Source organism: Ambystoma mexicanum, chromosome 2p (genome assembly GCF_040938575.1).
Source record: "Ambystoma mexicanum isolate Mex_15411 chromosome 2p, UKY_AmexF1_1, whole genome shotgun sequence".
NCBI lineage: Eukaryota > Metazoa > Chordata > Amphibia > Caudata > Ambystomatidae > Ambystoma > Ambystoma mexicanum.
This window is the reverse complement of record NC_090923.1, coordinates 720,480,255-720,498,081: the sequence shown is the minus strand read 5'-3', so window position 1 is coordinate 720,498,081 and position 17,827 is coordinate 720,480,255. Positions and strand designations below refer to the sequence as shown.

The following is a 17,827-nucleotide window of genomic DNA, read 5'->3' as shown; positions in this document are numbered from 1 at the left end:
TTGTGAGATGGAGTTCACGCATTTTAAATTTCCTCTTGACTTTATACATTTCTATGTGAGCTGCAAAGAAGTTTCGAAACTAGACCGCATCGACTTTGGAACTGGAGAGAGAATGCAATGCATCTGATTCACAAAGGCAGTCCTTTTGCATTTGTGAAGCCTCCTACTTTAACTGGCACTGAATATGCAACAATCTTCTGTACATTTGGTCCCTTCATTTTGGTTACATTTGCTTTTTTCTGGCTTTTATACTTTATTAAAAGATGCTACATTAATTCCAATGAAGAGAAATAAAAGTATAGAATGCATTTAAAATGTTGCTTTATTTGTTTTTTTAATAAGTGTGTTTTTTGAAGTTTGGAACATGATTTACTAAATAAAGCAACTATTCGGCTTCATATTCGGCTTCGGCCGAATAGTTGACAAACTATTCGGTATTCGGCCGAATACTAAATATGCTATTCGGTACAGCCCTAATTTAGAGCATGTGAAAATATGGAGCAACATCTTTCCAGCATTTACATCTGAAATATCTCTTTCTGAATAACTCACTCCAACTCACACACTTATGTTCTTAGTTAACTACCTGAGAAAAAGAGAAATAACTTACCTAACTTGACTTCCCCATTTTCGTTGAGTAGGATGTTTGCCCCCTAGACGAAGGGTAGGAAGAGGGTAAATTCAATTATCCATTATGTACACACCTTTCCCCATCAGTGGTAGAAATCGCTCTGTCGATATCAGAGACAATAGTGATTAACTTCTGAAATGACAGATTTCGTTAATTTCATAATGGCATAGACCCAAATATTAGTGGCAGCGACAGAGCTTCTGGTTTCTGTGGTAATGGCAGAACTATGGGTAGAGCAGAGCTTGTGGTAATCAGAACAATGACAGAGCTCCAGATATTGACAACAAAGACAATCAACCAGATATCTATGTTGAAGACAGAGCTCCCAGTATCAGCAGCATTAGCAAAGCTGAGAGTACCTGGGGGAAGGGACAGAGCTTATGGTAATCAGTGCCCTGAAAGAGCTCTGTATATTGGCAGCAAAGGAAGTCATTCACATAGCCATAACAGAGACAGATCACCCTGTAACAACAATACTGGCAAATCTCAGGGTGTCTGGATAAAAAACAGAGTTCATGCTAAACAATGCACTGACAGAGCTCCAAGTAAAGACGGCAAAAGCACTGTCAAGGCTCCAGATACGTGCAGCAAACCTCTCAGTATTGGCGGCACCGAGAACGCTTTGGTTAACCATGGCTTTCAGGGAATTTAACTGTCTAGGTGGCAATGATGTGACGTCTGGTAGCCCTGGCATTCTTAGCTGCTGGTATCTGTCAGGGTGACAGAGGTCAAGGTGTGCACAGCATTGACAGAGCTCCCATCATAGGCAGCAATGAAAGATACCAAGGCAGAGATAAAAGTCAGTGTTGGTGCTATGTCATAGTACCAGAAAGCTCAAATGAGAATGGGAAGGGTCAGGTGGTGGGTGCTGATGAAGTCCCACAGCACTAAGGAGTATGTGGTGAAAGGGGAGGTATACAGCGGCATAGCCAGAGTGTGGTTTTAGGGGCAAGGCCCACCCTCTTTGCTCCATGACCCATTCTGCCATTCTGGCCACAGTTCAGCTGTGTTCAGAGATGTTCCTCGCTGCTGATCATAGTGCATATTGACTTGTTTGGCACTCAAAAAATATGTTAAACACTCGTGTGTGCAATTGCAAATATTATTTGCGTTGTGCACAGCCATAAGATACATGCCTCTGTCAAAGTATGATTGCAAGCATGTGCCTTCATTACAAAAACTATTCTGGTGTGTGTCTAAGACTAAACGGTATTAAACATCATTGGGTGAGATCTCAGGCTGTCTCATGTCAGGTGTGACCAGATCCACCAGTCTTGGCTTTTAGGTGCACATCACACTGCACTCTGGTACTTGTAGTCCTTTATTTACAAATTATACAGGCATGCAAAATGTCCTCTTGGAACAATGCCGGGATTTACAGAACATGATATGAGAGTTCTGTTGCAGCATGCTTTTATGAAACTAGAGAGTGTCTGAAGAAACTTCTGAATGGAAGTGAGCAGTGGTTTGTCAGTGTTGCTAAATTAAGAATGTTCACACTCAGCAGTTATTTTGCATGCAGATTACTGTTGTGTAGTAAATGGGAGTGCATTTACCTATGTATACATGTATGTGATTTCAGGCAGGTTCCTTTCTGCCTTTCTTCCTTACAGTTGACAGAAAAAAATACCTTTTAGTTGGGCAATAGTAATCTCTTTTCTTTACAATTCAGCAAAGCCAGTCTGTAAAAGATCAAACTCCAGCCGGGTGCACGCGGGAAACATAAAAAGAAAACAGTAGCTAAAATGAATATATCCCCCATTATTTTGTGTGTCACTTGTACACTGTGTAGGCCCACCACATAGTGAAATTCTGGCTGCACCATGCACTCAGATGCCAGGTCTGGCAGTGGAGGTGTTTACTAAAGCCTAAACCCAGAGTCTGCTGTTCCACACTCCACTCCTCCTCCCCACTCCCAACCGGTGGCAATAAAGCATTTAGAAAGGCCATGCCACAACTAGTAGAACAGGAAGCCATATTGTTCAGAGGGGCTAAACAAAGTGTCTGTAAATGTATACACAAGACAACCACACATAACTAATAAGCATTGAAAAAAACAACAGTATTGTTTGCCAAGTTTGACTTTTGTGTATGCATGGTATAGGCATTTGCCAGGAACTGGAATAATGTCATGCACTGGCCAGGATAGGGCAACAGCTAGACATGGTGTGAGTACTTGGGCATATGATGCCAGGGCCTGGCACATGCTATCTAATATATACATATCTAATACACACATATTGCTTATAAATCACGTGGATAGTGGCACAGGTGGATAAGACATTTATATTACACCGAGGCATCCTTTATAGCTTCAACAAGGGCATCAACTCCCAGCAGCTTAGATATAACACTTGCATGCGAGGTGCAGCACAAAGTTGTGTGTTGCTGCATGCTTAAGGAACTGCCAGTAGGATATGTTTTGAGAGAGGTAGTGAGTGGGCATGGCATAGGGACTTGCATGGTCATGGGGAGTGAATGGGTGGGTAAAAAGCCAAACAATACTCACAAGGTATATGTCCACCATTACACTTAAGGGCATATCCTCCTCCTCTCTTTTGCAGAACTGTAGTCCACTTAACAGAACTGACAAGCACCCATGCCTTCACAAATGATTATTCTTTGTAGCATGCATTTCCTGCTTTCCTATTCTCATATTATCTCCTCACTAATTTTCTTTCCTCTAGCAGAGTAAGGTCTGTATGCGCCCGTATCGGGCATGGCACATCACTCCATGGACAAGGCTTGGAACTCTGAAACTACTACAGTGCTTGCTAAGACAGAATTCCTATTTTGGGGATTTCAGGGCCACTTTCCAGAGCCCCACAGCTTTTTACTTTTGCCCCTCTATTTATTGCATCATTGAGCTATTTTTGACAGGCGGAGCTGCTTCTCCTGAAGTCCTACGGCCATTGCAACCCTTTCAACCTTATGTAAGGTATATGGTATTAGGTCGTACATGTCGCTCCCAGTGGCAGGAGTGCATCTCAGGCACCACAATTTTGCCCTAGAGTAACTATATCACTGCACATTAATTTTAGGGACTAGGCTGCTGGTAGCTGTAACTTTATTTTGGCTTTACCAAGAGTGGAAGCTATTTCACTGGATTGGTAGCCTAATGTACCTTTTCAGTAGCTATTGGGGGACCAATATATTTTCTTACACCCTGATCTTTTCCATTTTGTATTTTAGGGCTTCCTTTGTTCTGACTAAATGGACGTTCCGAGCATATGAGCTCAGAAAGATCCTGTGATCTTCGTGAGACCACATGGCAGCCTCCATATTGGTTTTAACTGGTTGACATCTGGTCCCTGAGCTCTCCTTCTCACTTCCTGTGAGGGTGGTTTGGGCTGTGTGGCTATCCAGATGTCCTACCATAATGACTTGCTACCTGACTCTTTACTCGCTTGCCCACCCTTAATGATTGGTGGTCTGGCTTTACCCATCCACTTTTTGCAGTGGTATTTAAGACTTCGCCCTGCCTCTGCACTCTCTCTGAGCTCTCTGCTCCTGGATCCTGGAGGAGAGGGGCTTAATTCCACCAACATGCTAGGGGTAGTGGATGTGACATACTTGCTGGAGGACATCACAGGATGTGACATCAAACAACCTTTGACCCTGGTGACATCACAGGAAGCATTCATACCTTTGAGATTCATAAATTAACAAACAACTTAGTACTATTTTACAGCTAGGGTGGCACTCAATAGGCAAGAGGTATACATAGTATAAGTTGCTATGGAGAAGGGTACTGCCTTTATCTGACAGTATAGCCTTATAGGGCCATCTCCTGTCAGTTACAGCTCCCACATCAAGTATAATAATGCTATGTTAAAAACAGCCCCACATAGTGTGCTGAGTCCATAATATGTTGAGTGTATTCTCTTATATATTTGGGTACACCCAATGTCTTCCAATTAAAGTGTCACATGTCACGTATTGTCATACTATGCAAAGGGCAGTCTCTTAAGTGCACGCAATGCCAAGTGCATTCTTAATGGTATTAGCATAATTGACCTAAAAACATTTGAACTATATATATATATCAGGTCGTGATCAAGCGGCTAGCTTTGCCGCGAAACGCGTCGTTGTCCGCATTTTTCTCTTGTCCATGGCATTTCATTAAAGAACATTTTGGACGTTTGGATGACTGTTGGTCTCTTTGCTACTCTGGGTCCAGTGTGGAATCACCACGTGGGTTCGTTTTCTGGAGTGCACTCCTACAGCCTTATACTGTGGTACAAGGCTATTCTACATATATATATATATATATATATGGGGGTGGGTAAGGGTATAGATTAGGTTGAGTTCCAAGATTCAGTTATCTTGGAACTTTCCTTAACTGACATGGGGGGAGGGTACATGAATGGACAGGGACATGTTCTGAGTGCAATATGCTGGCTACCCTTAGAATTCTTCTAAGGGCAATACATTGGCTACCTTCACAATTCATCTAAGTACAACACATTGGCTACCCTCAAAATCTTCTAAGTGTAATATATTTCCTACCCTCAATGTTCTTCTAAGTGCAACATATTGGCTGCTTTCACATTTCATCTAAGTGCAACACATTACTACCCTCAAATGTTTCTAGGTGCAATATTTTCGCTACCCTCAAAATTCTTCTAAGTGCAACACATTGGCTACTTTCACAATTCATCTAGGTGCAATGCATTCACTACCCTCAACATTCTTCTCCGTGCAATACATTGCCTAGCTCTGGAGCACAGCAGGAATGGTGGCTATGCTCTAAATATGTACTGAATTCAATCCATGGCTACGGACTAGATGTGTGCCTAAGTTCAGATCAGTGGCACTCCTCGAGATATGCACCTAACCTCATTACAGTGGGTATACTTTAAACACTCACTGAATTTAAAAACACATAACTTCAGATAAGAGACGATGACATTTGTGTCTTAAGGTAATGTTAATTACATAGCTGAAGGTTGCTGCAAAGAGTTTTGGGGCTTGGCTGGGGTGTTCCTGGTGAACAGGTCAAACAGGGGATAGGAGCTGCCCTTTGCCTTAGGCCCTTTGCCAGGTGCCCTGGGGCTCTCCGTAAAGAGCGCTACTTCCAAACACGGTATGGGTGGGCGGGAGCGGGGGGAAGAGGAGAGGGGAGGGGGTTAGGATGGATGGAGGCACAGGGATTGGGGAAAAGCGGGGGAATGAAGAAATTAAATAATAAACTGTAAATTGGCACTTACCACAAAAATGAATGCCGAAGAAGGAGAGTGAGCAGGGCCCACTCTCATGGGCCTGCAGTGGCACAAAGGAGTGTCTTGAGCTCAATGCCCAGTTATGCTCTAGCTTCCTGGTGGAGGCAGCCAATCACTGGAAGGGTGGCAGGGAGTGGGCAGGAAGAGGACAGGGGAGGAGGTTAGGATAGATGGAGGCACAGAGAGCGAGGAAGAGCGGGGAATGAAGAAATTAAATAATAAAATGGAAAATGGCATGCGGAGGGCCACGTATCCCAAACGTGAACACCGAGGATGGAGAGTGAGCAGGACCCACTTGCAAAGGCCTGCAGTGGCACAAACCTGCACTACTGTGTGGCTAAAAGGGTTTCAGGGAGTTCTAGGCCAAAACATTACCAGTAGTTTTAGTAGTTACCAGGGACTTCAAAATTGCATTTGTAAAGTAATACTATTTTTCTTTAAAGTTTATTGCACTGATAATAGTTTCTAAAATATACCCCAATTTCTGGAGGCCTTTGGATATGTATAGAAATTGCTTCCACTTTCTAGCACTATTATTAATCATAATGTGTACATTTGTATTATTCAAATACTATGCCCTAGGCCTAGAGGGCCAGAATTATTGTGGAGTGTCAATGTTCACCTTAGGGGCCTTTATGACTTTTTTCCTGTGTGGTAAAATGTTTGGTTCTCTTTTCTTCCCAATCCTTGTCTATATGTGTTTTGTGCTTGCAACCAGGTATATAACTATATACATACTAGCTGAGCCCAGCATAAAATACACTGTTTTAGTATATAGATGGACATGGCTCTGCTCAGCTTCAGATAGCTTAAAACAGAGGTGGCAGATACCCCAGAACAGGGCATGCCTTTGGTTTCCAGTTCCAGTGCATCACACACACCAGCATGCACATGGGGATTTCTGTTAATCATTCGTCCCACATGATATCTATAAAATATACCTGTGTATATTCCTCTTCAGAACACTCACAGGAGAGACTGAAACGTTGAGCCGATCATTTATGTATTTATTTATTTTATAGGGCTGGAGGGTCATATGAGGTGGGTTACATGCACATATCATACTCAGCGCAGGGCTGTAAGGGTCCTATCAGGTGGGTTACAGGCACATATCAAAATCAGCGCAGGGCTGGAAGGGTCATATTAGGTATCAGCAAGTCAGATCAGGTATGTTACAGATAATATGAGTTAAGAATACAGTTGTAGGCAAGTAGAGTTAATACAACAGTGCAGAGCAGTGTAGCCAATGGGGTAGGATACACGCTACTGAAAATATAAATACAGTGTTAAGCTATGGCTCAAAATCAAAACACTGGAACTGCTGTGCTCTGTGTGAAAGCAAAGTGGGGGTGGAAAGAAGTAACTTGAAATTGTACTGAAGGTTTGCAATAGTGGAAGGTGAAGGTGACCGCTTAGAACGGTGCTCATTCTGTTTGTTAAAATTATAGCTGTTGTTTAAGTGGAAGGGAACACAGAGGTGCACTTTGCCATTTGGACAGCAGAGGGAAACCTAACACTAACACATTGCATCAGCTAAGTATGGAAACATAGGTGTTTTATATATAGAGATAGATAGCAAGAATGTGTTGTGTCTTTAAATACATTACTATATGCTGTGCAGGAACTAGTTTTTTTTTTACTATAGTCTTAAAATGTCTGTTTTCCTTGTTCTCCCCCCTTGTCATTATGTTGTGTGCCTATCTATGATAGTGGACCCACATTAACGTATTGGGCTGGGGAGAGTTCTCAAAGACATTACTCTTTCGATACATATACAATTTCCAATTCTGTGCATTATGCTCCTAAGTACGTATTTGAACTGCTAGAGATCTGTATGTTTTTCAGTATTTCTAGGTGGTGTATGTCTCTATAAATAAGTGTGTAGTGTGACATATCCAGGGAATTTGTCCCTTCTCCACAAGTGGTAGCCACCCCCTTTGGGACAAGGGAGATGGGCCCGCTCAGCTTAACACCTCTTAGGGAACAGTGCAAGCAGGATCCCACTAGGGATGACCCTCCCTCCCCTTAGGGGACAAGGGATTCTCAAGAAAGGGTTTTACTACATCTTCCTTTAAGACATAACCTCAAGTGTTTGTTGGCTATATAGGAATTGAGCAGTACAATAATGCACAGGCCCCTATAAAGGTGGATAGTTTGGTTTCTGGGCCGACTTTGTTAACATCCATGACTGCAGAATGCAACCAATGGAGTTTCTCCTCTCGTTCCAGGGAGGAACAAAAAGGACCCAAGACCCATGCAGAGAGAGAGAGATCCAGCATGCGACAGAGAGACAGAAGCCTGTCCAGAGCATGGAGGACGGGAGGTCTGCCATCCTGGAGGAGCCTGGAGGAAGGGCCATGCAGGCAGCAGGGTGGCGGCGGAGGAAACAAGATGTCTGTGGAAAGCTGTTGAGTTCATGAAGGTGGAGAGCCCAAGGAACTTGGAGCTGCCTCGAGAACAAGGGACTTAGCTGCCACAGACCTGGCACTTCAGCATTCAAGAGGCTCGACGCCGAAGTGGTGTGAGTTGAAGACAGGAGGAACAGAAGCAGGAGACCCGACCATAAAGAAGTCGGAGTCTGGGTTCTGCACCAAATGAAGAAGCCGCCTCCCCGACGAGCACCGACATCATGAACCAGGTACGTGGCTGGCAGGGAGGAACAAGAGGAACAAGAGGAATTGAGGCGCAAAGATACCCTAAGATGGGGTGAAAGAAATATTAAGCCTAGACGGCCCAAGAGGCCAGATAGTCCACACAGGGCTGAACAACGAGATACTCAATGAGGGTGTGAAAGCAATACCAAATATAGACAGTCCGAGTGGCCAGATACCCCATGCCGGGCTGAACAAGAAGCTACCCCAAGAGGGGGTGAAAGCAATACCATGGCTAGACGGCCCGAGAGGCAAGATAGCCCACACCAGGCTATGCAACAAGATACCCCATGAGGGAGTGAAAGCAATACCAAGCCTAGACAGCCTGAGAGGCCACATAGCCCACGCCAGTTTGAGCAACGAGATACCCCATAAAGGGGCAAAAACCAAAGAGAATTCAGGAAGGGCTCAGAAGCCTCCTAGCCTGCGCAGGGCTAAGAATTGAAAATTTGAGGCAGGCTGAAGAGCTGGGAAGCCCATGCTGGGATAAAACATACAAAAACCTGCAAGGGATGAAACACCCAGCAGAGGTGAACGAGATAAAGTTTCCAGATGTACCAAGAGAACAGAAACCCCCGAGCAAGGGCAAAAGACATTTACAGGTGAACAAAGGGAAACCAAGAATGACTCACAAAACCTGTTGTGTCAGGCAAGAGCAGACTCACCTGCTTGGATCAATTATTCCAATTGATTGATTGATTGATATTTTATTTATATCGCGCTCGTACACAAGTGTTTCAGAGCGATACAAGGCAAGGGAGGGGAACATGGGAGAACAAAACAGCGATCTTACTAGGCCCAGTGACATTGAGAACGCACAAGTACATGGGAGATGGGGGGAGGGGAAAAGTGCATGGAAGGGGGAGAGGTGGAAAGTGCGAAGCAGAGGGGAAACAGATAAATAACAATAAATAAATAATAAAGGCAACAAACAGTGGTAATGCAGCCAGCAATTTGCAAGTGCTAGGTTTAAGGCAGCAGACAGGGTAGGTCTGATAAGTGCAGGAAGAAAAAGGGGGGGCTGTATGGGTACAGATACAGACCCCAGTGCAAGGGGTGGCCCGGAGGCAGTGCGGGTGGGTGGCAGGATGAGCAGGTACCTGGTCCAAAGGACAGAGGGTGGCCAGGTGCATGGTGCCAAGAGAGAACAGATCAGCAGGGGAAAGGGGGAGCGAAGGCAGAAGAAAAGATGAAGGTCTTGAGGTGCTTCCGGAACCGGAGATGGTTCTGTTTGAACTGATTGAACTGTTTGAACTGATAAGAACACATGCGTGGGGGTCCGGACCAACCTTCTCAAGGAATAAAGGACCTATTTTTTTAACTGTAGCAGCAGGCTGGGCCTGAGAGCACACAATTGGATGGGGGTCAGAAAAGCCACGAAAAGTCAAGAAAGGGGGCGGAATCTCACTGAGGCAAAGTTTATGTTGCTTATTTTTCATTTGTGGTAGGGACAGACAATAGGTTAGGATAGGTTTGGATGGAGGACAGAAGTTTTGTAAGACATTCTGACAAGCAGTACTGTCTCTTTTTTCTTTGAAGTTTAGGAAACACATTGTCATAGCAGCAGGGGCAGAAGAGGCAATCTTTCCTTTACTAAAACTAATAGGTTTAAATCATGCCTTCTTGTCAGTCTCACATTTCTGACTTGCAACAGTACCTTTGTCATCCTGCCGATATCTGAGAGTAAAGCCTTGTCGTCCTGACCGAGTTCCTTCCCTTTCTTGCTAGGTGTGTTAGACCCACCTTCGCGTTAGATGGCCGTACAGCACTTACCAGATAAAAACTGCCTTAACAGCAGTGATTTGGCATAGCTTAGCATAACTTGGAACCAGAAGAGGCCCTGTAAATAATGTTCAAAGTGACCCCATATTACACATGTTCAGCAAGTCCAAACCCTTTCCTATGGGAACATTTGGAAATAGCACACAAAAGTGGCCCAGGGTGCAGGGGTTTACCGGGAAGTCACCAGAGTTCCATATTGGCCAGTCCAGTCCCGACTCCAATGCAATAGTTTCCTGGTGCTAAGTGACAACAACAGTCAAAATTAAAAATGAAGCACTAAAACCTACTATTTGGCATTCAATTGCAGACATTTTAAATGCAGTATCTAATCATCTCATCTTTTGAATTGGATAACTACAGGTTTATAAAGCCACAGATTTGTTTTAATTGGAGTCTCTGTCGTATAATTTTAGTCTAGCAACTCCAAGTGAGGGTAACATCTTAAATTCCATTAAGATGTGTCCGCAACTTGGAAACAAAAGTAGTTAGAACTCACTTTTCAACTATATACACCAAATCACCAATGGTATTTACAAAACCAAAACCAAAACCAAATTTGAGAAATTTGCCACCCACTCAGCATTTGAGAGAAAAAAGTGCTTAATAGAAAACTGATTGCAGAACAACATGACAGTATTTTCATGTCTTTCAATGAGTTATATTAATTCAGTTCAGCATGCACCATATGGTTTCTTTAGTGTGCCCTGTCCAATCAATCTCTGATGCAACAGATCAGTGATGTAAATTAGATCCTTTGTTTAAATGGCACATTAGGTATTCCTTTGGCACTGCCTGTCGATGTTGGTCAGACAATTCATTTCAGTGGGCACCAATAATGTATTAAGGAAGGAGTGATTGCATCATGAGCGGCGGGGCACAGTCCCTTGTAAGGAGGGGCGGGGGTCCTGACACTTAAAGCTGATCAATTATATGGACGAGTTGATGTGCCATTTTAATTTATTTAGGTTTCCTCTCGCCTTGCCTTCCTTTGTTTTGCTTTCCTGGATCCTATTGTGTCCTACAGTAAATTAAAAGATACTTCAAGATATTGGGCATCATCACCAATTTGCCGGTACCCCATAAAAGCAGTAGTAATGGTAATAGCACTGCCAATCCCGCTCCGCCGGATAATGAGCCGGTCCAAATACCGGCGACTGTAAAAGCAGCTGGCGCTATTACAGCCGGTGCCAATACAGCCAGCGCTGTTACAGCCACCCACACGAGGCGCAAACACAGCCTCGTCACAAGTCCTTCCTCTGCGGTATTAGCACCAAAAACCAGTTGTGCAAATACCACCAAAAACACAGCGAAGTTGCCTCCCGCATCCAGCTGGAGGCAAATGAACACAGGTCCCTGAAATGAAGCCACGGGTGATCCCAATCCACCCTAGAGGGCTATAGAAGGCACACACCCACCCAAAACACTGTTTCCAACACCTGCTGCCACTAGCCACTGTGAGCTGGGACAGGCAGCTGCTCATGCTGCGCCTGGAAGCAGAGAGGCAGGGGGAGCAGGCTAGGGCACAGAGAACACGGGGGACAGGGTGGAGGAAGGGGAAGAGGAGGAGGAAGAGAAGAGCACAAGCAAGGCGTGCACCCATCCCCAGGGTTAAGCCCTCACCCTGGACACTCACTGACACCCAGTTGGTTACACTGTACCGCCTCAACAGGGAGACCATGACAGAGCTGCTCACAACAATTCAGGATGACATAGGCAGCAGGATTAACATCCGTACAACTGTGCCCCTAGTGCTTAAGCTAGTGTCAGAAATACAATTTCTAGGTACAGGCACCTTAAGGCATTTTATGGCCATGATGCACGGAATGGCATAGCCCACATTCTGTGCAGTGTTGGCTCAGGTGATGGATGCCCTCCTTCTTCATGTGCAACACCACCTGTGTTGCGCACAGCCTTGTGCCAAATAACCCGATTAAACTGAACACATTTTATAGGAGCAGCCACACCATAGTTCTTCACAGCCCCGTGCATAGTCACTGTATTGTGTTAGCACATGGCGATTGTTAATGACATCCTCTTATGTTTATAGTTCAGTCAATAACTTCTGGTTTTGAATGCATTCTGAACATTCTGTCTCCAAAAGCAATCAGGGAAACAACAATCTCTTTTCCAGGCCATATTTCCTTCAACTAGACACATTTCCGAGAGGACCTTCCTTTTTGCTGCAACATCATATGAAAGAGAAAGTTAAAGTATGCAAACATGTTTTTCTTTCTTATAGAGAAATCATTTACTTTTAAATAACACAAATGCATGATCATGTCGCACATGTTTCAGTTCAACCAAATTTGCATTTAAAATGCTTAATTTATGAGGACACCCATGTTATTTTAATATGACAAAATACAACCACATTTAATATACTAACTCAGTTGCCTATTTACCCAGTTTTAAACTAATTCACCACCGAAACTACAAAACATAAATTGCTACTAACAACATGTGTGGTGTGTTAATAGCCTTAAAGACTTGGGGAGGCTCATCATTGCTTGCGCGGATTACCCTTGCCCAACTTATGGCTCTCGGCTTTGCCTCGTTCCATGACTCGGTGATGGGTCATTATCCCATGATAATGACCCCTCCCTCGATCTATACGTCTATATAATTCCCTCTGTTTATAAGACTACTGTCGTTCACAAGTACACTACACTTCTCAAAGACTGTCAGACTATCAAATGTACATACATCTGTCTTTCTTTTCCTTCTAGTCTATTTCTAGTTCTATTTATTGATATTTGGAAAGCACACTATCAACATCGTTGACATTGCCATGAGGCAAAGAAAAATGTCAGTAAGAATTAGATGTCAGAGAAAAAGGCTTTAACCAGGTTTTACAATACTGTCTAAAGAATAAAGATCACAATGATATTCAGAGATGCATTGGGCGCAAGTTTCCACAAACACCTTTTCCAGCAATGCAAGTGGGGCGAAACAGAAAGGTGTCTAGGTGGTGTCAGGAAAGTCTCCCAGCACTTGCGACAAGAAGTAGAGGTGGGAGGTGTGTCAAAAAGTCAAGGGGTGTGCCAGGAATATCTCCCACGACTGAGGAGAGTGGTAGAGGTTGAGGGGTGTGTAAGAAAAGTCTTTTAACACTAAACGAAGTAGTAGAAGTGTAAGGTGTGTCAGGAAACTCGTGCAGCACCGAAGACAGTGGTAGACGTGAAAGGCTGGATCCAAAAAGTATTTCCACACTGAAGGCAGTGGTAGAGGTGGAAGATGTGTCAGAGAAGTCTTCCAGCACTGAAGAGAGTGCTTGAGGTGTAAGAGTATGTCGGGAAAGTCTCCCAGCACGGAAGAAAGAGATAGGAGTGGTGGAGCATGTTGGAAATTCTCCCAACCCTGAAGAGAGTAGTAGAAGTGGAGGGGTGTGTTGGAAAAGTCTTCCAACCATGGGGAAAGTAGTAGAGGTGGAAGTTGTGTTAGGAATGTCTCCCAGCACTGAAGAAAGTAGTAGAGGTGGAAGGTGTGTCTAGAAATTCTTGCAGCACTGAAGAGAGGGGTAGAGGTGGAGGGGTGGATTCAAAAAGCCTTCAGCACTTACGGAAGTGGCAGAGGTGAAGGGTGCATCAGGAAAGTCTCCCACTATTGAAGAGAGTTGTAGAGGTGGAGGGGTGTGCCAGGATAGTCTCCCGCCACCGAAGAGCGTGGTAGCGGTGGAAGTGTGCGTTAGAAAAGTTTTCCAGCACTGCACGAAGTAGTAAAGGTGTAAGGTGTGCCAGGAAAGGCTTGCAGCACTGAAGACAGAGGTAGAGGTGAAGGACTAGATCCAGAAAACTCTTTCAGCACTGAAGGCGGTGGTAGAGGTGGAAGGGTGTGTCTGGAAAGTCTCCAACCACTGAGGAGAGTAGTAGAGGTGGAGGAGTGTGTTTGAAAAGTTTTTCAGCACTGAAAGCAGTGGTAGATGTTGAAGGGTGTGTCAGGAAAGTCTCTCACCACTGAAGGGAGTGGTAGCAGTGGAAGGGTGTGTCATGAAAGAATCCCACTACAAAGGGAGTGGTAGAGGTGGAAGGGCGTGTTTGAAACGTCTTCCAGCAATGAAGGAAGTAGTAGAGGTGAAAGGTGTGTCAGGAAATTCTACCAGCACTGGAGGAAGTGATAGAGGTGAACCTGATCATCATAAACATCTCTCATAAATGAAGGGAGTGTGCATTAGGGAAGTTTTCCAGCTCTGAAGAGAAGGATAGAGGTACAGGGGTGTGCCAGGAAAGTGAAGAAAGTGGCACAGGTGGAGCACTTAAGGAAGTGGTAGTGGTGGAGGCCCGTGGGTGAGCTTTACTGTTTTAAAGGTAAATGCCCCTCTAAGGAGGAAACAGTGATAGCAGTAAATAGCACAGCAACTCAATCCCCCGGAAATGAGGAGAGGCTGTTAATCTGCAAGAGGGGGAGATTCTGTACCAACATCATTAGATACTTAATTTAACCATTTTAATCAAACTGTAAAAAGATGGCGTGGTATGTTTTGTAATCTGTGGGCTTGGCATGGAGTTTGGAGTAATACCTCTAAGCATAGGCGTAGCCAATTAGCATCATGTATGGTCTTTGCTCATTAGTGCATCTCCTATGTCCTATTTATAATCCTAGTAGCAGTGTGGTTAGAATCAACAGGACATAAGACGTTTCTGGTGCATAGTTACCTTTATATCTCTGTGAATCTTTCCTTTATTGTGCAGATAGGCCAACCCCTACATTCACGACAGCAACATTTAGGAGGGGAGAGAAACAATGAAGAATTACTTTGGCTGATTCTTAAATTAGTTTATTTTCAATAAATTACAACATCTGTTCCCAGCTTCAGTACTGTACTTGATAAACAGATGGAAAATATCAGTAGAACTAGACTGGATATGTAACTGTATTGGGTACAAATTATGCATTACCACCATGTGTGTTATGCAGTGTCTAAAACTCCTGCTGGTACCAATGAAAGGTTCAATGAAGGCAGCTATATGTTTCTAGAAAGCCGCAGGTCCGCACAAATAACACCTGCTTTCACAAGTCTCACCTGTAGCATTTCCCGGCAGACGTAGGCAATTTGCTGCTCAGAAAGTGACCCTGTCACTGCAAAAAGGGAGAGAATGAAAATTAGAGTGAATCTTCTCTTATGTCCACCTCAGTCCCAAGATGCATAAACATTCTCTACAGGCTCTTCTGTATACATTGACTTCCTTCTTTGTTGTGCTTGAAAACTCAAATTCATTGTATCCTTTGTAACTGGAGACATCACAACTCTCCACTGCACTCACCCTAGTGTTTATAACTTGCAGAGTTTCAACCCAATCTCCCACCACCATCACCACTCCCTTTAAAGAGTAACAGGAAGAACCAACTTCTTCCCTACTTTCTGCTCTGATACTCCAGTGACACCCCGTCCCCAACTATGGCTTTCTCCTTGTTGACCTTCTGCCTTGACAGCCACATTTATCCTTACCATGAAGACCACAGAGATATTGCTGTCTTTCTACCTCGGGGATAAGAGTACCCAAAGAGAGCCAGTAAATGTCTATCTTTCTCTCTGCTTAGTTTTGTGATTTCCACCAGTCACATCGCATCACTTCAAACATCTCAGAGATCTCAACATTTGGAGCTGAAAAAAGATGTGATATATGAGAAGTACAATCCAAAAATGGACAGTGTAACAGTTAAGAGTCTCCTGCATTTGGGTTTGTGGTCAACCTTTAATTCTCCATATGTGCAAAGTTCTCTTTCTTTCTCTTTTATATACTTTGACCTATGCATCCTGGAGACCAGCAATAAAATCTGCACTGGAGTCCCAAATCTCCTGCACAACCCAGTAAGCATCCCTCCAGTGTGTCAGCCAGCCTAGGTTGAAAGAAGACCAGGTCCTGCATTTCCTCATATAACTAGTCACCACTCCTGCTGTACACAGATATTCTAATTCCACCAGATAGGTGTACGCTGGAATGCCACTTCCTTATCTGCTTTACTCATCTTGTAGATTTGAATAGCGCAATTCTCTTTGCTTGAAAAAGCATACTCTTTTTTGGGGATTTGTTATTAGCCCTTGTTTTTTTAGTGTAGCCCTTCAATATAGTTATTGCACATCAATAATTTGGCATTTATCTTTCTTTTGCTTTTGCTTAGGAACTAATTGTGTTGTCCCAGTGATTTCAATATTGAGTTAGGTGATCATCCAATATAATCAATGTAAAAAGTCATCAAAATTGATACTAATGGTAATGCCTTATTGCAATATTGGGTTAGATGATATATCAATAATATCAATGTTATCAGTAATCATAATTTGGCAATAATGCCAATTAAATTTCCTTCTGGAATTCTATACAGTAAAGTCAAGAAATACTTTATTTCAGATAGCAATCCATAAAAGATATGAAATCACATGTTACAGTTTCTTTAAGTAAAAATGTGATAAAACAAAATTATTTACAATATTAAATTAAAACCACCCACTATTACAAAATGAACCATACAAATAATAAATATTCCTTACATAATTGAAACTACATTATTTGATAATAATGCCTGAGACTATAAGTTCTAATATTCGATGCATAACTCTCAACCCTCATTACGTTTTTCACTGCTCCTTGCAGCTTCTTCAGGAGGTACTGCCAACCTTCTTAAATAGCTTAAGTCGTTTTATATTACAATTGTACAATACTTTCCTTTAAAATTAGTTGTCAGTACCTCTGATACGTTAAAATCATTTTGATATTCCATTTGCACAATGCTAGAAAAATAGAGGTTCATTCAAACTGAGTATGTATTGCTGATTCTAAGGCATGTGTACAGTTCTGTGTAAAAGATCATTTTCTTGTACATAAGAACTGTAAATGAAATGTGTAATATGTATCACAACTAAAAAAGCTGAAGATTTGTTGTAAGTTAGGAAAAAGTACTGCTACAAGAACATATTTTTTCAGTCACAAATATTGAGAATACAATTTCAAATGTGGAAAATATTACTATTTAAAAATGAACCAGGATGATTAAGCATGAAAAGAAAGTGAGTTGATCTTTTTGTTTTTTTAAATTGTCAACTAAAAGGAAAACCTGATCTAATATTAAATTGGACTACTTGATACCAAATTCAAAGAGACACTAACCTTTCCATTGACATTGTTTGCCAGTGCCTCAGATATGTTCTTTCTTTCTCAAGATCCTGAAGGAATGTGTAGAACAATTCATATTGTGAACGGCTATGTATTAATTGGTAGTATTACAGTGATGTGGAATATACTGACTGTCAGTAAAGTCAGTATAATCCACATCATTGTACTACATCTAAAACCAGTATATATTTTACAAATCCTTAAAAAGAGTATGCTCATTTAATACAAAGGGATTATGCTATTGAAATCTACAAGATGAGCAGAGATGTACAGAGAGCAAATACAGATTACTAGCTTCAGTCTTAAAAAATACTCTAAGCTAAGTCATAACACACATACTCTTTCTCTGCACACCAGATTGTATTTCATCACCCTATCTGATTTGGTAAACCTTTCCGGCCAAATGAGCAAATCATTCTATCGTGGCCT

At 42.8% G+C, this 17,827-nt stretch overlaps 1 protein-coding gene across 1 annotated transcript in view; it reads right to left on the bottom strand.

Moving 5' to 3' along the window:
• MAP4K1 (mitogen-activated protein kinase kinase kinase kinase 1) overlaps positions 1 to 17,827 on the bottom strand; it is an 869,227-nt gene that overhangs the window by 496,000 nt on the left and 355,400 nt on the right. The window contains exons 5-7 of the mRNA XM_069644317.1: positions 15,307 to 15,362; positions 14,939 to 14,986; positions 611 to 653 (exon numbers count right to left, since the gene is read on the bottom strand). Of these exons, the coding sequence (XP_069500418.1) occupies positions 611 to 653; positions 14,939 to 14,986; positions 15,307 to 15,362 (147 nt within the window). The remainder of the gene's footprint in view (positions 1 to 610; positions 654 to 14,938; positions 14,987 to 15,306; positions 15,363 to 17,827) is intronic.